Source organism: Perissodus microlepis, chromosome 22, assembly GCF_051167445.1.
Source record: "Perissodus microlepis isolate ML-2025 ecotype Zambia chromosome 22, ASM5116744v1, whole genome shotgun sequence".
Lineage (NCBI taxonomy): Eukaryota > Metazoa > Chordata > Actinopteri > Cichliformes > Cichlidae > Perissodus > Perissodus microlepis.
In genome coordinates, this window is record NC_140481.1 from 20,922,172 (window position 1) to 20,946,019 (window position 23,848).

Here is a 23,848-nt window from a genome sequence, read left to right on the forward strand (position 1 = left end):
CTTTCAAGCCAGCAGAACAAGATTTGCGAGGAACAATTTCAAAACTGACAGCTCTAGTTTGAAAATGTCAAATGCTAGTAAGAAGAAGCAAGAGGCATAACCAAGAATCATCTCAGCCCGAATAAAGACAAAGCAAACAGCCTTTTAGCTGTGAAGTCAGGGGTGGGAGGAGGCAATGCTGACTTTTTACACATCTGCTGTGTTGATTAAGGCAGTTGCAGTCCCAGTTAAACTAAACACTTGACACAAAGAGGCTTCCGTCACTATTTAAGTGACTATTTACAAACTGCTGTACTGACTCCTGAATATTAGTTATTACCAATTTTAAAGAAGCACCTCCACATTGAAGAAAATATTTGACTTTGGACAAAAGAATCTTCTTCAGTGTCATCCTGCAGATATTTTGGGTTTTTTTTTTTTAAAAACACCACCATTAAGACTCCAGAGAGTAAAACACGCATAACAGGAAGGGCATGACTTTCCTTCCCCACACCAACATCATGCTTGGATAACAAGTTCACTAATGGTGCTAAATGAGACAATGATGTTGTTCTTCAAACAGACTATCACTCACGGTGCTACCAAAAAAAAAGCATGCCAAAGATTATCCCGAACGTAGCTTGATTGATCCATAATTTATGAAACAGACGGAGTACATGCAAAGGGTCTTATAAAAAGCTGGAAGTGAGAAACAGAAGATCAACGGGGCTACAAGACTTCTTTAAGGAATTTTTTATCCCAACAGACGTGGTTTAACTAAGAAACAGTGGAAAAACTGAAAAATGAAATTCAGAGCTGGGCAAAAGCACCACTTGGAAATAAGTGTTTCAATTGTTACTTGAGGGTTAAACATTTAGTTAAATTATAGAGGAAAATTCATTTATTAATCAAATAAATGAATTAAGATAAGATAAGCTTTATTAATATTTAAAATAAGAAAAAAAAATAAGAAAACTAAACACCTGTCTAGAAATACTGACAGGTATGAAGGTAAACTTTTCCAAACAGTACTGTTTGTCCCAGGCTCCATTAGGTGGTCTATTAGAGGCGGATTAGGGAAACATGTTTTTACCTTGTAAGCTTTGGTTCTGCTGCCAGCTCCTCTGGAAGGCAGCCGGCGATGCCTCCCTGCATCTGGGTCGTCTGCCACTGATCCGCCATCTTGAGAAGCAAGATCTCAAAAAACAAACAAACAAACAAAAAAAAAAACACAGATACACAAATCTAAGAAAAACTGCTGACACAAAAGAGGTTTCAAACAATATCAGGGCTCAGAGCAAGGAGGGATTCTGTGCTTCTAATGTTTAGATTATTGGAGGATGCACAAAGAAATCATTCTTACAAATTAACTGGGGAAACGACCCAGGATGCACTTGGACCCGAGCCCCCGATGAGCTTTAGTGGTAAACTGACATATTTATTTCCATCTATTTATGAACTCCTTGAACTCAACAGCTCATATTCAAAGGTTTGTGTATATTCACTACATATCTTGCATATGTGCGTACTGTTATGATTTTTACGAATCATGTTTACCTCAACTAAGTTACCAACAGGGCAGTCAACATTACCCTAAAATTAGCTGGAAAATCAGAAATAACACATCTGAACTGGAAAAACATCAACTTACAACTTCAGGGGCTCTGAGACTTGGAGTTAAAGTAATCGAGTAGATTTGGCATCTGCTCTCCTTTCAACCTGCCTGATGCATGCATGCTGCCAGAGGAAGGAGTACAAGCTACACAACTTTGTGCCCTGCGTTTTGATTTTCTTTTACTAAGTCTGTGGTGTAATATCAAATTGCCAATTTCTGAGACATCTCAGTGTCATTATATTTTTAAATAGATAAGTTCCAGTTATCATGTAGATCAAAACTGCTATGAAAGTAATTCAGGAATTATTTTGGTGTTTCCGTGTGGCTCAGAGCCACAGCTGGAATTGTGGAGAAAATATCACCAAAATTGCTTCACAATCATTAGCTGCTGACAAACAATATTAGGCGTTGTGATGATTTACATCATGCTGCGCCTGTTTTTCTGTGCGAGTCTTTCATGAAACGTTTATGCAGGATAAATATTTGCCTAAATAAAGAATGGAGTGAAATTCAGACTTGACACTCAGAGGCTTGTGTGCCAAAACCAAAGCTTTAGTTACCTTGATTGTTGGCAGCAGCTACATTTGGCTTTACTGTCGATTTATCTGTCCTGTCCTCTCCTTCTTCCTCGTCCTCCTCGTCTTCAGATTCTGATTTAAGCAGACTGCTGTAAGAGCGCGGTGTGATGTTACGCAGTGAATGCTTCCTGACTCCAAGCGCCATCGAGGACGTTCCCTCGGCCGGCTTTCCAGAAGTCCAGTTTGTATCGTCACTGCTTGTAACGGAGCCCAAAAACCCCTTCGCCTGGACTGAGAAAAAGGAGCCCCTTGATTAATTATGTACACAAGCTTTTAAACCGGAGTAGTCATTCAAACTTATTAGATTCAACTAAAAAAATAAATGTATATCCAAAAATAAAAACATACCTTTAAATGGTTTCACAATCCGCGCCATCTTTGCTTTTTCAATCCGGTCACACTTCTTATATCTAGAAGGGGGAAAAAAATGGAAAAACATAAGTGTGTGTCCAGGGCAAAGTTCAAGTGTACCCATCTATAAATGTGTTTAACTCAAAGAGTCAACTTGCCTTCATTAACTGAGTTCTTTAATATGCGTTACTGAAAAGAAATAAGTATTTTTTTATGTTTCATGTACAAGAAATTTCTAAATCTACAAGGTACACAGTATTTTAGGCACCAATTAAAACATGTAGCGTGGTTCATTTTTAATTTGTGGACCAAATATATGAATGATTTTCCGCAAACAGCTGGATAACTCGCCTTTACAGCAATAGTTTGGAGCTGTACTTATTCAGTCTGTGATGAGAACATGCAGCTTTCAGGCTGGCTTAGTTTAAATTAAATCAATATGTAATGGAAATCAAATTATCTTCTTGCAGTCAAACTCAGTCAGTATATCAAATTAGGGCCTATACAGCAGCCGTATCTAGCTTTGTTCAAGATGACATGCAACATTATTCCAGGTTACAGAGCTGGAACATACATATAAATGAAAATACAAGAGTTGAGTAAAATCTATTTTATATATACATTTATATAGCCAGCTCCTTTAATGTGAGTGTTGGCAAATAATTCAAATGCCTTTTAAGCATTCAGTAAAACTTCATTAAAGGCTTATCTGTATATGAAAAAGGTCATGATTTTCATGTAAAGCACAATAATGCAAATCTGTGATGGGCTTCACTCACATGCAGCACTGCCTCTTGGTGTTTGGCCCCCCGAACTTGGGCTTATCCAGGCAGTTGATGCACTTGGCACAGTCCTCTTCCACCAAGCAGCCTTTGCAGCGTCCACAGCGCCTCGAACGCACTCCTCCACGAGTATATTGACTCAGTATCTTCCTTTTCCTGAACCTGTGGCCCTTGCCCCTCCCTCTCCTCCTGCGCTGGATGCTTTCCTGAGAGACAACCCACTGGGTCCTGCCCTGATCAGTGATGTCATCGTCATCATCTGCCACATCTGAAGGCGAGAGACAGAGAGGCCGGGTAAAAGAGCCATAGGACACATTTGCGTCACCATTATGTGCATGCGATGTGCTGGGGGTGACATCTTTGGACACCATATCTCACTATTCAGCCTGCAGATCTAACGTCTTCCACTCTACATTTAATGGACTGTTGTTTGGTTTGCACTTGTACAGCTACTCTCCTTTAACGACTGTCTGAAGAGTTGATAGAGCAAGTGTGTGCACATCAAGGCAAACCTTTCTAATTCCTAACCCCCCCAAAAAGTGTTGCAAACAAGGGAAAAAACAAGGTCTGCACACCATTTTGCTCCATATTTTGTACCATGTCACCATTTCTGATTCCTATGATGACTGATTCTTTTGCAGGAATGCTAAATTATGAATCATGTTTTAAACATACTTACATATAACTTGATTTTTTTCCTCCATGGATTCGCCTTTTCTGTTACATCCAAACATTTTTCCTTTTTTTTCCTTTTTTTAAAGTTATATAAATCTTGTACAGGATTCTGTCTTGTATATCTTTCTGTAATGAATCCCTTGGATATTGCTTTGGTAATAGTCCATTGGACAATTGCATCCCTGCTTTTAAGAAATTAGTCACTTGCTGGATGTCACCAATTGACATCTAATTTCTTGTCATTATCCTACCATGAGATAGGCTAGTGCTTCCTGACCTATTTACTTATTTTTTAAATGGACTATTTAATTTAGTTTTGGGTTTTCTTCCAATCAACTTTGCGTGACATTGTATTTTATTCAGAGGAAATTATATTAAAAAACTGTATTTATTATTATTATTATCATCCTTTGTTCATTTTAGCCATTGCCACTCCCAGAGGAGGACTTCTGAACACATCTGGCTTCCTCTTCAGAAACTTATTTCAATTTCTTCAATCAGACTTTCTTTCACACCACATCCAGCTGTGCATGCTTCTCTCTCTCTTACAAGAAACCTGGACCATCGTCTGGGTTTTTGCAAGAGAGGCTTCACTTCTTTCTCTTCGTCACCTCGAGGGAAACAGGTTTTGTTATTTGGAGAAATGAGGGCGTAGTGAGCCCGCTGTGGGAATTGTTGAGAATGTTTTATAAGTCAAACAGTAATTTTGGACATATTTCAGTGTACATATTAGTGAATGAGACCCACTGCATTAATGGAGAAGCCCTCATCTTCTGTTGTTTTTGCAATCACATGTAGGGCGACAGCTATCAGTTGTTTTAGTAATCAAGTAATCTATCGATGACTCCATTGATTAATTGGATAAAAATAATTTTCTCTTATTAATGAGCAATTATAAATATTCAATAGAGAAAAAAATCCAGGTTTTTCAGAACTGCTCATTCTTGTTCATTTTAGAAATTACAGCATTTTAAAGTTTAACTGCATACAACAGCTGTAAAAACAAAACAAAACAAAAACAAAACAACAACAATTAAACCCTTTGAATGTATCTATGTGCCATATTAAAACTGAATTTGTTTTTCAAAGAAAACACTGTCTTAAACCAAAAATATATTAATAATCCCAAGGTCAGAGATCAAAGTCAAACAAACAACAGCCCACAGGTCAGCCACTGGCTACTCAGACTTTTACTGGCCTATGTACATTTTTACTGGCTTGTGAAAAAAAAACTGTTCATCTGCATATTTTGATGTCGCCTTACTGCAGATTTTTCCCAGTAAATGTTTTAATGGTGATCACAGGAACAGTGATGATGTTTGGACACTTTCACGTAACCTGAGCTCACCATCTCTGTACCGGCTTCACTTCTTTGCTCTCCTCGGTGTGTAAACAGACTCTGGCTCCAGCCTCATCATCACTGCTGCTGTTGTGTTGTCAATCTTTTTGACACATCGGCACGCTACAGAGCCACGTGTTGAACAAAACATTGAAGCAAACAATGTGTGTCAATGATTTTTTTTTTTTTTTTTAAATAATCGAAACATTCGAATTACTCAATGAATTGTTGCAGCCCATATCTGGTGGCGATTGGTTTTTTTTGTAGACCTGCTAACATGTTAGTCAACAGGTGACGCTGATTTTTATCGATTAGTGCTGGTCTTTTGTCTCTTTAACAAACTTCCTGAGGATTACATTTTTTAAGAATTTAATTATTACTTGGAGCCAAACAGAGTACAGACCTTTCTTCCCTTTTGTCTGAAGAGGTGGAAATCTAAAGATGCTCTACAATAAAAATGAGGTGACTGGATGAAAACTGGAGACAAAATCCTTTATGGGTGGGAACTCCCTTATGTACGGTAACCCGTTTCAAACTTACAGGCATCCTCTTGAATCCCCCAGTTGTATTATTTCAATGCTACTGCACACATTTGGGGAAAAAAAAAAAAGAAAAAAAAAAAAAGAGGAAAAATTACTTAGACGTGCGAACTTATTGAAATTTTAAATAAATAATGCATGAATAAGCTTGTGAAAGGATCACTTTTTGGTCTAGATGTAGTGTTCAGTGAGTCCGTTTGTCAAACAGTACTTCCTCACCTCATACTGAGTGATGCTCACTTGACCAGTGTTGGGTATAGCTTTCCAACAGCGGTGGCTAATCTGTGTGTGACAAGAGATATTTTTGCTGGAAAATATTTTAGTTACAACTACATTGAGCTAAGAAAAAAAAGCATGTTTTATTTTTTTGCCTTACATGTTAATTTTTGCCAAAATGTATCAAAATTATGCTTCATAATTTTTTTTTTTATTTAGGTTTTTTGTTTAGAAGTGCAGAAGCTTTGCTAGTCAGATTGGATCCGATTATTTTAGTGCATTTCGTTATTATAATTTCATTTTTAATAAAATAGCAGAGCACCCTTTGCCAAATCCGTGCAGACAACACTAATTACCCTACCCAACCTTAAAGCAGGGTTACATACAGTAGAGTCAATCTATATTACTACAGTCAGTTTGTGAATTAAATACTAATCCTGACTACTGCATGGCTGTAGTAACACCAACTATACATAAGCAGTAGCTGGTGGTGTAACCCTATAGGTACTGTGATGCAAAAAAACGTAAGGAGGATATAAAATCCAACATTTTCATATAACCTTTAATAGAAATTCATGATTAAAGTACCTCAAATTCCTTTCTATTTTTTTTCTTGTTATGTTTCATAACCATAAAATATGATGGGATATCACAACAGCTCACTGGTGGCACAACAACAACAACAAGGTGACAAAGTTTCAAAACCTCTCTGTGGAATCACCCTACTTTAATGTGTTGTACTCCCCCTTTTTTGCATTAGCTGACAGATGTGCAGACACCAGTTTATCCACATTGTGCTAATACTGGGCCAATATCATCCAAAATCTGCTAAATTAACCTGAGTAAGTGGATGCTAAAATAATAACATGAGCCACTTGCCTCCTCCCAAACACTGCCACAGTAGTGGCAGTGTTTGCTGCAGGAGTGACGGAGTTGTCTGAAACTCCATAAAAAGGACTGAATAGGACTGTGGCAACAGTCCTCCTAACAGTGAGCACATTCAAAAACATTTGAACTGAAATAACTGCTACAACACGCAGCAGATAACATAAAATGCATTTGAATTCAGTTAATAATTAAGCCTTTGAGACTTAATACCTCCTATGGCTTTTTGGAAATTGATTTCAAAGCTTATTCTTTCATGACCTGTGGATATTCTTAAGTAAACTCTACTTTTTATTATTTGTTTATTACTAGTTTCTGTCATTTCAACCATCCAAACAGAAAGACTGAGAGACTCTGATCAAGCACATCAGCAGCTTCAGTTTATTCTTCTCATGCCCGTAAAAAAACAAAGGCATGTATTTACTCATATATATATATATTGCTGTGCATCTCTCAAGGAAAGGACACGCACCTTTTTTCATGCAAAATAAGTTTAGTTTGCATTTGTTTTGACCATAGACAGCAGAAAAACCAAACAGAGCTTCCAGCTCAGAAAAAAGTAAGCCAATGGGGAAGTGCCTTAAGCCTGCATTTTTTAATAACAGCCACCAGGGGGCATTCTTTGTGGCTACAACTTTATTGGCTCAGTCATTCATTTTCTTTCATAATAATGGGGGAAAAAATACATTGCTAAGCCCACTTTTTAAATGTTGGTTATTGTAAGCGTTACGAAAAAAAGAGTTATCCAGGATAAGCTCACTACTAAGTCTGTGGTTTCAAAGTCAGGTACTCCCTTCGGTCATTATATCCAGTTACAGAACACCTAAAAAAAGGCTCACCTCGAACCAGTGAGTGACATTCATGGTAGCCATGTCCAGCTTTTACACAGTCTATGGTTTTGACACTTAAAATATAAACTGTGTCTCTTATACATTAACAGGGATAGGACTAAAAAACACTGAATAATATCTGAAGTGTCAGTCCCTCATTCTTTTCAAGCCTTAAATAAAAATTGCTGCACATACACAGTGCAGAGATATCTTTAAAGGAACGTTAACGACTCCATCCTTAAAAATTACACATGGAGGTGGACTGTACCTTCAGCTGCGGGAGAAAAGGTGATGCCCTCTCTCTCGTGAAGTGGCAGAGCGCTGAGTCTGGGAATGTCATCTGGCACCATGGCACGAGGCTGCCCCAAAGCCACAGCTGCTGCCCGGCACACGTGTTTGATCCTCGGACCACCAAGAGGCTGCTCCTGCATACAGAGACATACAAATTCAGTGAACTCAGGTAATATTTAGTTAATGAAAAATGATACTAGTATTGGTGATTAACAGAAAAGAAGAAGAAGAAGAAAGAAATGCACGTTTATTACCTGACGAGCAACATCTTTGGGAGGCAGGCCAACTCTCCTCCTCCTCCTCCTCCTTCCACTCACTGGCATTCGTGTTTCTCTAGAGCCCAACTGTTCAAACAAACAGGAAAATCAAGGTCTCATTTAAAAGATACTATGCCATTAGCTTCTCAAATAAATGGCTAAATCACAAGCATCACAACTGAAAAGCCCTAAGCTTCTGGCAGATGTTATATCAGTTTTATTGCTATTGGTCAGTAATCAGGACGGTCTACTGAACAGGTCCCCAAACTGTGCTGCAAACATGTAAAATTAGGTGAGAACACTTGAGTTTTTACCTCTCATTTTTCACGTTGATTGTTTCAGGTTTTTCTACAACTGACATCTGTTTAATGTGCTTTATCTGAGCAATGCAAATAATATATTACATTTGACTAGATAACAAACAAATAATCAGAGAATTAGAGCCTTGAAAAACCAAACATGTCAGTAATAAAAGATGGTTAAGTTATATATGTTTTGTCCTAATATATCACGTTTGTTACTGTATATAAATAAATTAGCACCTACCAAAGAGGTTTTGGACTTGCAAAGCAAGCAAACAAAATGAAACAAACAGCAGAACTATTTTAAGTCAAATTTAATTCATTCGTAAAGCTAAATCAGTAAAATACATGGAATTCTGTTAAGCGAGACTGTTTGGCACAATCACACAAACATGCACAACGCCTGCTGTCAGCTTCTGGGAAAATCCTGTATAGGTATTGTTTTTTTACCTTCTCCTGGTAGGATAAAAAGCAATACTCTGATACAAGGTGGGGGTAATGCATCTACAACCTCTTTGCTGTCACCATTAAAACAAAAAACAAAGCAAAAACAAAACCAGAGGAAAAATGTGCTCCAACAGGCATCAGACGACTGATTTAGACCTCTGCTGCACAACCTAAGTGTAACTTGTCGATGTTGTTGCTAGCGCTTATGGTTATATGTTAATTATCTTGTGGCCGTATCCTGGTGTTTTACATGCCACAACAGAAACAAATAAAATGCTGGTACTTTCCCCCAAACATATTCACGCCTCAAGTTTTTTCTAATTCTCTGTACTTTCCCTGCGTCCACTCTCTCTTCAGGACTTTTCTGACATTCTTGAGTCTTTATATTGATGCTATGATTATTCTTCTTTATACTGAGGAGATGATGGTTATTCTCTCACCAATATATAGAATAGGAGGACTCAGTTACCCTGAACAGTTGAATCACAGTAACTGCAGGCAGCATAGACATGAAATGAGGGGCAACATAAAGAGACCATACGAGGGGCTCATTAAAAGAAACAGAGAGCATTTCTTACCTGTGACAACTTCAGCTGCTTCTGTTGATCAATCTTGATGAGCTGGACTTTGGCTTTTTTCAGCAGGTGGAGCATCCTCTTATTGGCTCCACTGAGACCTAGTCGATGGCTGAGCCCACTGACTTCTGGCCCCTCGCAACTGTCCGCTGTTACTTTTGGTGCTTCGACTGCGCCAAACCCCATTTGAAACAGGATAAAAAGTTGACTCCAATTAGAGGATTTACAAGCAAACACCTCTTCACTGAAGAATACAACTATACAGTGGAACAATCACATTTATTTTTATCTTTATGGAATATAATCCAAATTGCACTGATAAATAAATACTAAAGTTTTAAATATTATACACCACAAGTTTTTCATAAATTATACAACTTATCCTTACTCTTGTTTCCTTTATCTCCATCTTCTGACGGCACTTGCGAGGGCGTTTCCACATCAGTGTTGACCACCACAGCTAGCTTCCTCACAACACCAGGTGAGTCCAACTCCTCCATCATGAGTTTGGACCTCCGTCTTTTCCTGACATGAGAGGTCAAACTGTCACCATCTTGTGCATAATCTCCATGAATGTCAGATGGTCCTTTCTTTTTCTCTGCCAGTTTTAACGTCAGTTTCTTGAGGTTCTTGTAGAACTCCAGGTGGCTCGTGCCTGGGCCGGGCTTTGAGATTCTTGACATGCCTGATGGGCTGTCAAAAAGAGATCTAGAGTCACTGTCCGACTGTAGCGATTTGCCTTCATAACCTGCCTCGAGAATGGATGCACTTGGTTTTCCGTCCTCTTTCTGTTGACTTTTCAGCCATGTTGACAGAGGGCCCTTCGGAAAAGGAATCATTTCCTCATCCAAGAATCTCTTTGGAGCTTTAATCACTCGGGAAGACCGTCCACTCGTTAATGGAGTGCAGGAGTTACTGGAGCTCTGGCCTAGTTCCTCTGAAAATGGCTTTGCCTTATTCTCCGATGGAGTAACATTCTGATCTTGGATCAGCAGCTTGTTGCCATCCTGTGTGTCTGTGGCTGGATTGGGTTCTGGCTCGTAAGTATAAAAAACACGCCTAGTACGAGGACGACCGAGTTTTGGCCCCTTAATGAGTGGAAGACTTTTTGTCTTCCTCCTGTAGCCAAACACAGATTTGCGCTGATGTCTTCTGTGTGCTCTTTTTTCAACAACATCTGCAGCCTCACACTCAAGGGGCATCGCCGCCTCTACCCCGCTCTGGGCGCCAGCCTCAGCTCCAGCCTCAGGAGAGGCACCCATACCTTTAGCAAACCTCTTCTTTTGTCGTTTCTGAAAAGATGCAAACGGCAAAGGCATCAGATGAGATGTGCGTCGAGGCTGCCCAATTTCAAAACCCTTGACGCGTTTCACAGACCTCCGCGTCAGGGACTGGTCCCTATCCGAGTCCTCTGACACCTCGCCTTCTTCTTTGATCCTCCTTCGAGCTCTTTCTGTGCCTTTAACTGCTGCCGTCACAGCATTTGCTGACTTGCCTTGCTTGGTGCCACCAGCTGAGGTAGCAGCTGCTTGATTTAAGACGCCTGAATGTGCCGTTTCTCCTGCTTTTCTGAAAATATCAGGTGATTTTGTACCACTCGGTGTACCTGAGGCCTGCTTGTCTGCATGTTTGGCTTTTGCAGCGAGAGCTACCTGCTTTCCCTGTAGTTTGATTACATGCTTTGGTATTTCCTTCTCTTTTTCTTGGCTCTCTTTACCATCCAAGTCTTCTTTAGGAACTCTTGGTACAATTTTTCCAATCAGACCTGGCTTTGGGGTCTTGGGTATAATTTTTCCAATAAGAGGCTTTGCTTCTTGTGATTGGTCCAAAACATTAGGAGACTTTTCTTGGCTGAGTGACGAATGAGAAACAGCAGCAGAAGCCTTTTGTTGACGAACTGTTGTCATCCCAAATCCAGTGAACTCATCCTCCTGGAATAAAGCAGATAAAGTACAATCTTTGAGTTGTATAAAAAAAGCATTCGGACAAGAAGTCATGTTAGAATTTCTTGATCTCTGTGACTTTGACAGACAGCACTGAAAAATTACATGCATACTTGCTACCTGCAATTTCTCATTTTTTATGATAATATGTTAAAATATATCCAACAATATATAATAAATAAGAAATGAAAAAATGAAGAGAGAAACTGATTTTTATTTTCCCACAGTGACTGTGCTGGCTCCAAAAACAGCAGTCACTGTGTATAAAACAGTTAAATATGGCGTAAACAGACTTAAAGTGGAATCTTACTTGGAGCAGGAAAGACTGCTGCAGAAGCATCTTGTTGCATTTTATTTTATTCTGGGTGCTCAACCTCACTCTGCTTCCATAGCAAGCTATGCAAGCTAAGCTAAACTACCAAAGTGACAGTCAGAGCTGTCACTTACCTGTCACAACAAATCACTTCATCACGTGGAAATCCCACAACACCTCTACGTAATCTGTAGTGGCCACAGATTAGTTTAAGAACCTGTAATGTAATATTTACATTTACAAAAAAGAGCTTCCTGAGAACCTTTCATTTTAAAAAATGTGGTGTAAAATACAGCGATAACACAACCCCTAATTTTGAATTTTTTGAAAATAGATCTGATTTACATCAGCTTATCAAGTGCTTCTCACTGTTCCCCACTCTGGATTTAAACTTTGAGGACAGGTGCACTCTCTGTGTTTGCACCTTGTTTTTATTTATCTGTCTGTTTGAGTCTGTTTGATTCGCTCACTGATATCTTGCGTGCCACGACTGTATGTGTTTACCTACTAACATGTATTTGACTTATTTCTTATGTTTTTTAACCATTCTAGCCTTTGTACAGCACTTTAGTCAATGTCAGCCGTTTTAAATGTGCTTTATAAATACACTCGAGTTTCAGTTTGACTTTGAACTTCTAAAGACAACAACAGGTGCCTCAGACTGCATACCTCTGCAAAGGCTATGCATCAGTCCCTAGATACTTGGATTCTAATATTTTAGCAGCAAGACAATTTCAGACATTGATTTCTTATTGCATTCTTTTTCTTCCCTCTAAGCTATGATGCAAAATTTCAAATTTCTCCAATACTACAATTTAAAAAAAAACTATAATAATATTCTGTTCACAGAATGCCTTTGGCTATAATAATATGAAAATAATTAAATGAGACCATTCAAAGAGCTTTCAGTATTCAGTTTCAAACAGTGATCAGCAGGTTTCAGCAGGCACTTGGGTTTCTCTGAATATGACTGGGTGTTATCTGTTTAAGCCCAACTGAAGTTTCAGAACTTAAATTGCACACAGTCCACAACATCCAGAGACAGAGATGAAAAAGACTGCATCACCTTCTCACCACTTTCTGTTTCCATCATTTAAAGCTCAGGTATTGGCTCTGTTGAAAGTACAATCTAAGACCAGCACTGCTCTCTACTCTTACTCCTCCGTTGCATCAGAGCGCTGTAGATTGGATGTGCCAAATGAAAAGTCTGTCAATCTGTTAGTCAACCATAAATAATGACTTGGGCCCATTCACTCCCTTTGCACATTCTAATCTGTAGCTAGATATGCTGCAATATCATCTCAATAATGGAATAGGTTCTGGGCAATTTGAACCCTATTCTTCCCTGAAAGAAAAAAAAAAAAATTCACTTATTAAAAACATAAACAGCATCTTAAGTAGAGTTTGGAGTTAATGCACATTTCTACCGCTGATGCAAAGGTTGCATACTACATTAAAGTGAAAGAAACCTCAAACAAGCAGTTACTCACATCCATCTTTACACTCAGAATAAGAGTCTACAGATTTATCACCACTGAAACTCCCCTAACGATATCTATTCTATAACTGCAGTATACACGAGTGTTAGAGATACTCCAGTTGAGCAGCAGCACCCACAAGCTTTATTATGAGCCATGTGACCCTGTTACAGTCCAGCCTAAAGGGATTGCATCAGTGAAGTCTGACTGATTGCAGACATTAAAGCTCCCGTGATTAGATCTGATATATGAGATTATATTATTATCACAATCCAGCCTGACAGGGGCTAAAAAGAGGCCACTAATAAGAACAGTGGAAGTATAAACACATTATGTAGAGTAAGAGTCTTTACATTACCCATCAGCTGGATGGATCTGCAAAAAGTACAATGAAAACTCTACCAAGACTTCATCCTTACCATTTAATTGAATCCACAACAACAATCACCCCAAAGGGCTTTATACTGTAAGCTAAAGACCCTAAAATGTTATAAAGAAACCCCAAAAATCAGATGATGCCTTATGAGCAAGCACTCGGAGACAATGGGAAGGGAAAACTCCCTTTTAACAAGATCCTCCAACAGATCCAGACTAATTGAGGGGCAGTAATCCACTGAGACGGTTGGTGGGTGATGGGTAAGAGAAGAGGGCAGAGAGAGACTGGACAAAGGACAAGCTATGGGAAAGAGAGGGAAAGTTTAATAATTACTAATGATTAAATGCAGTAGTGGTGTATAAATACACAGAGTGAAAAGAGCTGAGTGAAGAAGAAACCCTCAGTCATCGTGGAAAACCCCCCACAGCATAAGCCCAGTGCCGGATACCTAATGGATGTTTCAGGGTCACTTTTGCCAGTCATGACTGTATGCTTTATGCAAAAGCAAAGTTTTAAATCTTGAAAGTAGCGAGAGGTGCAGAAGGGCCTGATACCTTAATGCTCTGCCTCCCTTTCTAGTTTTAAAAACTATGAAACACAAGTAAGCACTTTTACCATGAGGTCATAAATATGAAGGGATCTGATTATTCTAGATTTTGTATGTGAGGAAAATTATTTTTACAATTCTGTCCATGCACCTCTGAAGTACGTGAAACAGATGATCAGAAACAAATGTATCCAATCTTCGATCAAAATTTCTTTAAGAATGCATTTTATTAAAGGCTAAGGAGCTTGGAAAGAAAAGCATCTGGACTTCTTTACGTTGCTTGAAGACGTTTCACCTCTCATCTGAGAACCTTCACAGGCCATTTTATTAAAGTTAATTCTTAATGTCAGATCACCTTATGTGAAATGTCAAATGCAAGTAAACAAAGAAAGCATCTTTTGTCGAAGCAATGTGATTTTGCTTGCAAATCCTCTGGTGCAACATTTAGAGAAAACCTACTTCTGGCGGTTTAATCATTAACTTACATACGAACATGGAAAGAAGGCTGAGGGTGGTCGTAATGAGCGTTTTGTAAACAAAGACTGCTCACATTTAGTACTGGGCTTTCTTTTTGTTTAAGCCTGGTTCCCTATGTATAATATATAATTATACTGCCGAGTTTCCGTTTATTTCTCTTCCTGTAGCATCTCACGTTAGTCTTACGTTCAAAACAGCGAACAGGTCAGCTGACCTCTCTGACGTGGAGAGTACCGTCCCCAAAGTCATGAGCGGTGGCGGCGGCTGTTAACTACGACAAGATTAGCGGCACAGGGTGGGAACTTCAACTCACAAACCGTGTCGAGGGAGGGAGGGAAAAAGAAACAAAGACATCTACAGGCTTCCACAACAACAACAACAAAAACTCCCCCTCACCTCTGCGGAAGTTTCCATCTAATTATCGTTTTTCTTTCATGCCAACAAACTCAGCGGGACACAGGCTTGATCTCTATATATGTAAACGAGCGTACAGCTTTGATATGATCATTTTAAAACAAACAACGAACTTCAAATATGTACAGAAGTCATCACACTAACAATACACATCTATAATCCTCACTAAAACACTGCAAACACAAGCGGCCAGCTACATTTACAGTGTGGGATCACTGTTGGCTAAAACTAAATGAAGCTTACCATACAGGCAGGCGGCTAGCTTCTGTTGCTAGCTACACTGCCGCTAACTAGCGGTACGTCAGCTAAAATACGCTTACTAAGGAAAGAGAGCCTTTGAATGCAGCTCTTTTTGAATAACTGCCTTTATTCGTCTTTTAAGGCGACTGTTTCCCGTAGAGCTGACACGCTATGTTTAGCTTATTTACCTCCTCGCTGTTGCTGGACTCGAAACCCGCATCTCTCCGCCGCCTGTGCTTCTCCTCCAGCCCGAGGAGGCGCAGGAGGGACGGATCCTCGCTTAACGCAAGGCCGATGTTGACGGGCCTCGGCCCTCCGGTAGGCAGCTCCTTCTCCTCCGAGCCCAACCTTCCGCGTCTGGTACGTTTCTCCGAACGCTGCCTGCTGCGAAGCGTGCACGGCCGGCCCGGAAAACGAGCCCGGGCCGGTGTCTGGCTACTCAAGCCCGCGACAGCAGCGGGAGAAGATAATCCGCCTCCCGATGCCGCCATTATTTACTACACAACAACACGGACGGCGCGCCAGCAGAGAGTGGCTGCAGCGATATGAGTGGCAAGATGACTGCTGCGACGCAAAGGCGCGAGATAGAAAGAGGCACTAGTGCATCATGGGAAAACGAACTTTCCGCCCCGCAGAGGTGCCACGGTACTCCCACTCCAGTAAACTGGAAACTATGAGATGTTACTGATGCAAAGTAAACACTTACACACACTCTCACAACAGCAGTATCAGTATATTCACATTCTTTTCATCTTATGTTTTTTTTTTTTATTATACTTTGGTTGTTCAATAACTGCAGACTGGAAGTCAATAGACACTTTATGGTCCAGCTAACCTCTTTTATATTGCTTATTGCATGCATGTGTTTTTTGGTGGTGTGCTTAATGTTTAGTTTTTCTTTAAAGTGTGCTTATGTAACCTTTTCTTATGTAGCTTTAACCCCAGCACCAAGCTGGAGTGGCTCTCCCAAGCTTCCTGTATCCTAATTACAATGACAATGAAGGCTCCCTATATAACTGTCACTTACTTTATGCTATAAATGTGCAAATTTAAATTGAATAATTGTAAAAACATGTGTTTCTTCACGCAATAAGTTTGAATATGTTGTAAAATATAAACTCACAATGCAATGATCTGCAAAGTCTATATTCTAAATAATTGTTTGAAAGGGATGCTTTACAGACAATATGGAAACCTGCTATGATGTACAGTTTGGAGAGGCCAAGCTGGAGGTGGCACAGTTGAAGATGCTAAGATTTTCATTGGGAGTGACCAGGAAGGTCAGGATTAAAAATGAGCACGTCAGACGGACAGATCAGGTTGAGGGGTTTGGAGACAGTTAGAGAGGAAGAGAGAGATGGTTTGACAATGTGCAGAGGAGGGATAGTGGATATACATGCAGAGGGTTCATGTGACAGGGGATGATACTAAAGATAGGATTAAATGAAAGCAGATGATCCTCTGTGGCGACACCTAGAGGGAGCAGCTGAGAGAAGGGGAGGAAGAAGATTGTAATTAAATGAGTTCAACAACAATAGTAGTAGTATAAGAACTGTGGACTAGGTAGAAAGAGGTAAAATTGTTAGAGCTGGTTAGCATGAAGTAAATTAACTCACAAAAGTCAATGCCAATAAATAAATAAATAATCTCCTCAAGGTCAGTGGCACTGCTCTTAGATCCACTCTAAGATCAGTTATACATTTAATAATATCAATTACTGTGTTTGGAGCTCTCTGGCCAGGTCACTCTTGAAATATAAGTTTAAACAAAGGATGTAATAAATATAAAAACAGTGGTATTGTCCGCTTCTTACCACCGGTAAACCCCGCCCACAGTGGTACAACTCGATGAACTTTATTCAAATCAGATTTGGTTAAAGAAAAATGTTCTTTCATACCAAAATCACTCTGTTTTTTTGTTTTGTAAATCTTAGCAATATTATTTCTATAATACCTAAAATTTCTTACTTTGCACACTCTGGATCTCTAGTGTTTTGTTTCTTTTTTTCTTTTTTCTTAAAGCATCTAAAATATGTCTTAAGTATTTCATTTCTAATTTTGTTATTAAATAAAAACTATTTAGAACCAATAAAACATCAAGTTAAAATTTAGAAGGTATGTTTCCAGCAGTCGTCATAGTCCTCTGGTCTGTCATGTATTGACAACTATTAGAGATTGGCTTCTTTCTTCTGGGAAACACAAATAGGCAAATATTAACCGTAATAAGTTAAAGTTGTGTTTTCTGTCCTAAATAACTCTGTATGTGTGTGTGTGCACACATGCAAATAAGGGAGAGTATTTGTCAGCTTTTAAGATCATTTAAAACAGCAAAGTTGTTGTTTCAGTTCTCTAAAATGTCAAATAAGTACAGATATCTATTCACTTTGATTTTAAAGCTGCAGAGTTCATTCAGTACTCTGGCTATTTACTCAGTAAAATATTCATACCTTACATAAAAAGTCAGTACAAGTCAGTCTGGCACTCAAAAGTATCATCATTAAGTAAATATCATCAGTAAAATGATATAAAACCTAACAACACTGATCTAGCAGAATTGCCCCTATCACTGTTGTAACTGGGGAACCACGTAGTGAGTACTGAAATCTGAGACACTGCAGAATATAGTTAACTGAATAATGTAGTGGTGTAAAATTATCCAAACACAGCCACTTAGTCATATACCTTTCCCACTTCAATTGCTCTTCCACACAAATATCTGACGACCTGCTGAAGTTCAAAGCGAGAATCACAAAGAGAAAGAAAGTGATTTTGAATGTGGAATGGTTGTTGGTGTCAGGCTGGCTGCTTTATTTCAGTATTTCAGAAACTGCTGATCTGCTAGCATTTCCCCAAACAATCATGTCCATTTTGTGGGGGTTGATGAAGGATAAGCTAATAGGAAGGCAACAGTAACTCAAATAACCACCAATTATAACCAAAGAATGCAGAAGAGCACTTCTGAATGCACAACACATGAAACGTTGTAGCAGATGGGCTACAGCAACAGAAGACCACACCTTGAGGCCCTTAGTGCCAACTGGGCATTGCTGCTGTGTGATGCCATCATCTAAACATGGACTAGAGGGACATTCTGATCACACATTAGGTCAAATATTTGTTCTAAAGTACAATCAAGTATTTGGGGGATAGTATCCACGCATTATTAGTAGTACACTTAATAAAAAAATAATAAATAAAGTTCCATTCTAGTCTGTATAAAAGGTGAGAGTTCAACTAGATGCAGAGATTTAAAGAGATAAGAATTTGATCCAAAACACCTCAAAACAAGTAAGATGATTCTTCATAAATTACTTACTTTCAGACTTATTCAAACTGAAGTATTTTCCACATCATAAACATTTAAGTAAATATAATAATATAAAAAGGACAAAGACAGCACAGGAATTTGAGTACTGTTTAATGCAACAACTTCTGAAAAGAAAGGAAAAAAAGAAAAGAAATGAAACCTTGAGACTGACTGTCTCTTGACAGAGAACCCTATATACTGCTGTACTGTAGTATTTAAGATTGTATCATGTTTGGGACTTACAGTGTCTGACTTCAGCTAAATACAAAACATTCACTCCACTTGTAAGAAATAACTTGTTGGTCTACAGTGAATAAAATACGTTACAGGTAATGTGGAGGTAATATGGACAGAATTATGGACAAAATTAAAGTCCAGCTACCTTCTTTTCAAGCTCTTAAGAATAGTCTGTAGAACATAAAACAACAGACACAATCCTCCATCAGAAAATGATAAAATAGTTGAATTATACAGTTACAGTTCAAGATAACTGACCTCTGGTGGCCGTGTGAGTAAGTGCACATGTGCTGGTGTCGCCACCTTTAGTTTTAGATCAAGTCAACCCACTAAAAACACAGAAAAACGAGATTTCTAGCACGTCTTTAACATTATAAAAGTGCAGTTTTACTCACGCTAAAGCAGTAGTAGCTGTGGGGTAAACCTAACAAAGCTGTGATGAGATTAAAGTGAGTGGACACGAACTAAAGTTTCCCAGTTGACTGTCAGGTATGTCTCTGCCTTCTGCCTCCAAACCATCCTGCTTCCTCACAGTGCAAACCCTGGTATGGCTTTCCAGGATAGCTTACACTGGAAGGATTAGTAAGAAGAAAAGGCCAAGGTGATCATGTAGTTAGAGTACTACCTGGTCTGTACAGGTCTGTGCAGTCTTCATTTTGACCATCATTTAATCTAAACACGTAATGACGAGTTGCAGTCTCTTCCCTTTATATTATGTATTTTCTGCTCTCTCCTCTCGCTCGGTGTGGGTGCTCTCATGAGCCTTTAGGCTGCTTTCTCTAGTAAAGCTCTTTGCACAGGTGAGGCAGGTGTATCTAGAGTTGTGAGCCGTAGCCTTGTGTGCGCTGAGCTGCTCGGGTTGAGCAAAGCTCTCGTCACACTGTATGCACGCATGTGGGTTGTGCCCGACTTGCTTGTGTGCCCGCAGGGCTAAGACAGAAGGAAATATGAGATCGCAGTCTGCTTCGGGACAGGGAATCTGGAGCTCGGAGGAGGAGCAGCCGTCTGTTGGAGGGTCACTGTATTCTTCGTGGTTATCTGCTCCCTCTTGTTTTATCCTCTTGCTGTCACCAGTCGCTCCTTGAGCTGCATGCTTGGGTTTACGCCCGCGTTTTTTGCCTTGCAGCTTAGCGTCACAGTTTATTTCCCTGGCAAATTTCTCCTGGTGCTGCAGGAGCTCTTCCTCCGTCTGGAAACTCTGATGACATTTGCAGCACTGGAAGGTGTTCAGATCATCGGCTTGTTCTGGGGGCTGGGGGTGCACCGCAATGCGATGGCTGCGAAGTCGTGACGGGCTGGGGAAGGAAGCACCACAGTCCCTGCAGGGACACCGCCGTTCTTTACACTCGTGACGTCTGTGTTGGTTCAGCTGCAAGATATTAAACAGTAAGAAATGGTACACTGGAAGCCTCCAGCACAGAAAAGAAGCTTTAAAATGCCTGCCATGTCCTCACCTCGGTGAAGGTAAAGAAGCTTTTCTGGCAGTAAGAGCAGACAAAGGCCTTCTCCTCTGTGCTGTGGGTGGCCTGATGCTTGCTGAGCTCCTCGGAAGAGGAGAAGAACTTTTCACATTTGTAGCATGTGAAGACAGTGTTACTCTGAAAAAGCAGAAGAAATATATGTTTGTTTGTTTGTATTCATTCTGTAAATATTCACAGTAAGAAATTTAATCAGCAACAATGTGAATTTCCAGAAAGTTGATTTTGTACAACTTGATGTAATGTTTCATCTCATCACAGTTGCACAATGATTGAAACTTGGACCACTGACTAACACCAGTTTCAAGACTGCTAATACTGAAATTTCTATGACCACTGATGACCATGAGTGCTAATCACAGCACTGTAATATGATGAAAGATGTACTGTAAGGCCCCCTCTTTGGTTCAGAGATGGCTGTTCCCTTCTAAAATAATTGCACTCCTTGACTCCCTGCTCAAACCACATGTATACATCTTCATCAGTGGAAAAGTGGCCACCGGCCTGTAGTTGTAAACATGCTGCATATTCTTGGTCTGGACTCTCTCGTAGGTCTGCTGTGCTGTGCCATCCACTTAGCCAGAGGGTTGTTCGGTTTCCTCAACAGCGATCCTCTCGGCACATAAACACTTTCACTATATTACTTCGTTTGTTTGTCTGTATGGGCTGGTTCATGGCACACATTGACTTTCAAATGTCCCTCATTTGCATATTAACGATCATGAAACTGAGCTCATGGTTCATTATTAGTCAGTGGTGCTACTTTCAGTCGTTATGCAACCAAACTGTTTATAAAGTTGGGAAAACCTGCAGTCAGCTGAGCCTGAAGAAGTCACTGTGATGATGAACAGAATCAACTTTCTGGATTACTGGGCAATCATCAAGAAAACAGTGTGGGTTGTTCTTCATCATTCAAACATATATTGTCACAATTTCACAGTTCCAGCTTTTTAAATACATAGACTGTATATAAAAGATGTAATCCTCTTGCATATGACTTTGAGCAGAGGGTGGTATATGTTAGGGCTGTTCGATTATGGCAAAAATGATAATCACGATTATTTTCACTGAAATTGAGATCTCGATTATTTGACGATATTTATTTAACAATAACAATGTATTGAATAATGACTTTAAAGATTGTCAAAAAATAATATAAAATAGTGTGCAAATACTGATAACAGTGCAAATGTTTGCAATATAAAAAATATATGAAAAATGTAAACATCTATGTTTAGTGAACTTTGCAGTGTTGCTCTGTGGTGCAGCTACGACACCGTAGCAAAGTTTACACACTATGTCTACTTGATCCACGTCTGACTCCGTGAACCCATAATGTTTCCACACCACTGAAGGGTTTTTTTTTACCTCTCTTTTCAACCAACGGCAGTCACTCTCCTCTCCAAATAACTTCTGCTTAGCTTTCCGAACTTCCCTTGGGTCCTCTTAATTGTTATGAAACGTGTTCGAAATGCAGAGAGGTGTGCTCGATTTGCCACACGGAGCAGCGCGAGAGTAAAACACGAGGGAGGGGCTAATAATCGGCTCAGTCATTTTTAATGATCGTTCAAAGCCCAGATCGTAATCGTGATTAAAATTCGATTAATTGAGCAGCCCTAGTATATGTAGCCTTGTTGTGAAGCCAAGTGACACTACACATTCATAGGGTACAGAAGAGCTGACCTGAAGCCTACCCTGTTTGCATTTAATTTCTAACTCTTAGAAGAACCATAGTTTACAGTGTGAACATTATCTTGTAAACTAGCTATTGAGAACTTAAACTCAGGAGAAATGCAGTTACTAAAGCCACAAATCATGTGAGAAGTACAGCTGCTTTCTCTTTTGGACCTCTATATAATCTTTCTGTAATCAGAAGAATCTCCCCCTGCTGGCCACTGAAAAGAGTGCAGGTTTGAGGCACTTTTGCTTTAGCTTCAAGCCTTAATTATAATCCATTGCAGACGTGTAGTAGTTTTTGCATTGTAAGGTAAATCTCACAACGATCACATGATCACAAAAACAGGGAGGCATGCTGATATTGACATGGATTGTCATGCTCCCCGTGTGATGATGAAATACACTTCTGTCGGACCTCAGTGGACTCGTGGATGCAGTATGATCAAGGCTTCACTTTTTGTACCTGAACACATTTTCCATCATTTATCTACAGTCTATGTTCAGACTTGCTGCTTCTTGTTTTCCATACCAAAATGATTATTTTTATTAATGCGTAACAAATTCAAAGATTAATAAATAATCCTGGAGAGTAAAACATTACACATCATGCATGAACTGCTGGGCGTGTTTAGCCTGTTTTTCCCACCTGCTGCAGTTGCTGCTTGTACTGGTCCCGATGACTCTTCCTCATGTGTCTCTCTTTAGCTTTGGAGTTACAGAAGGTGATAAAGCACTGGAAGCACTGCAGACTCTCATGCTGATCTGCGTCACAGTGAGAAGAGTTGTTCAGTAAGGGTGGACTTATCATCAAAACATGTAAGCTGTTAATGTTGCTGTGACTGTGGCGGTTAGAAAGAGGAGTCACATTAATGTAAAATGTCATCTTACAGGGGGCGACCAGTGGCTCAGGCTTCATCTCCGCAGAGGTGGACCTCATGTCGTTTCCGACAACCACCTGCTCGATCTTCATCATTTCCATGCTTTCACACAGCACCCAGCCGCGTAAAGCTGCAACATGAGAGACATGTGACTCAGAACTGCAAACCTCAACCAGTTACAAGAAACTGCAATAAATAATAATAATAATAAAAAAGAAAACAAACAAGCCCCCCCCCCACCCCACTGAGTTAACAGGATGTTTCAGGGAGGAGGGGGGGGGGTCCTATATAATTAAAATCGGCTAGTATAAATAAAAGCAGCTCACGTTAGGCCTGAGCTAACTATTTAACAGAAGGATGGAGGTGAGGGATGCTGAGCTGCAACTAAAAGCGACATGACTCCACTGATATATTCAAACGGCACTATATTTTTATTATGTAGCCTTCCGCCTACTGTGACGCTGCGCTTTTTCACTTTAAACATGCATTTCATGAGCAAGCAGAGGTTCATAAACAATTTAAAAACGCCTTTTTACCGTTCAAAGAATCCACTGGGTGAAACGAAGCAGCAGAGCAAAACGTGCCAAAGTCACGTGACACGAGACCGTCCGCTATCGCGAGATTGTGAACACCTTTTTCTCAAATGTTGGTTTCTCCGCCTATCTTCAGAAGGTGTTTTATTATTAATTACTATCATTATTATACATTTTAAAGATAATTTCAACATACATCCGTAATGATGTTGAATAGAATGAAAACGAACAAGAATCGTGGCATCCTTGCAGTGCACCAGGTTTATGGCGTTCAAATGATTTAACCAATC

At 39.7% G+C, this 23,848-nt stretch overlaps 2 protein-coding genes across 3 annotated transcripts in view; both read right to left on the reverse strand.

Moving 5' to 3' along the window:
* Positions 1-16,037, reverse strand: part of kmt2ba (lysine (K)-specific methyltransferase 2Ba) — a 34,356-nt gene extending 18,319 nt beyond the window's left edge. Inside the window, exons 1-9 of one of the 2 annotated variants that reach the window (XM_084919083.1) lie at positions 15,638-16,037; positions 10,050-11,592; positions 9,665-9,831; positions 8,335-8,424; positions 8,058-8,214; positions 3,303-3,573; positions 2,521-2,582; positions 2,155-2,403; positions 1,073-1,176 (exon numbers count right to left, since the gene is read on the reverse strand). In XM_084919083.1, coding sequence (XP_084775209.1) covers positions 1,073-1,176; positions 2,155-2,403; positions 2,521-2,582; positions 3,303-3,573; positions 8,058-8,214; positions 8,335-8,424; positions 9,665-9,831; positions 10,050-11,592; positions 15,638-15,940 — 2,946 coding nt within the window. In that variant the 5' untranslated portion in view covers positions 15,941-16,037. The remainder of the gene's footprint in view (positions 1-1,072; positions 1,177-2,154; positions 2,404-2,520; positions 2,583-3,302; positions 3,574-8,057; positions 8,215-8,334; positions 8,425-9,664; positions 9,832-10,049; positions 11,593-15,637) is intronic. The other variant, XM_084919084.1, reaches the window with a different exon arrangement.
* A 2,812-nt stretch (positions 16,038-18,849) lies between these two features.
* LOC146363018 (uncharacterized) lies at positions 18,850-23,630 on the reverse strand. The gene is made up of 5 exons (XM_084919633.1): positions 23,562-23,630; positions 23,036-23,155; positions 22,794-22,909; positions 20,447-20,590; positions 18,850-20,361 (listed from the first exon to the last, which is right to left on the reverse strand). The coding sequence occupies exons 2-5, from the start codon at positions 23,124-23,126 to the stop codon at positions 19,705-19,707; spliced, it is 1,008 nt and encodes a 335-aa protein (XP_084775759.1). The 5' UTR covers positions 23,127-23,155; positions 23,562-23,630; the 3' UTR covers positions 18,850-19,704.
* Between the last annotated feature and the right edge of the window lie 218 nt (positions 23,631-23,848).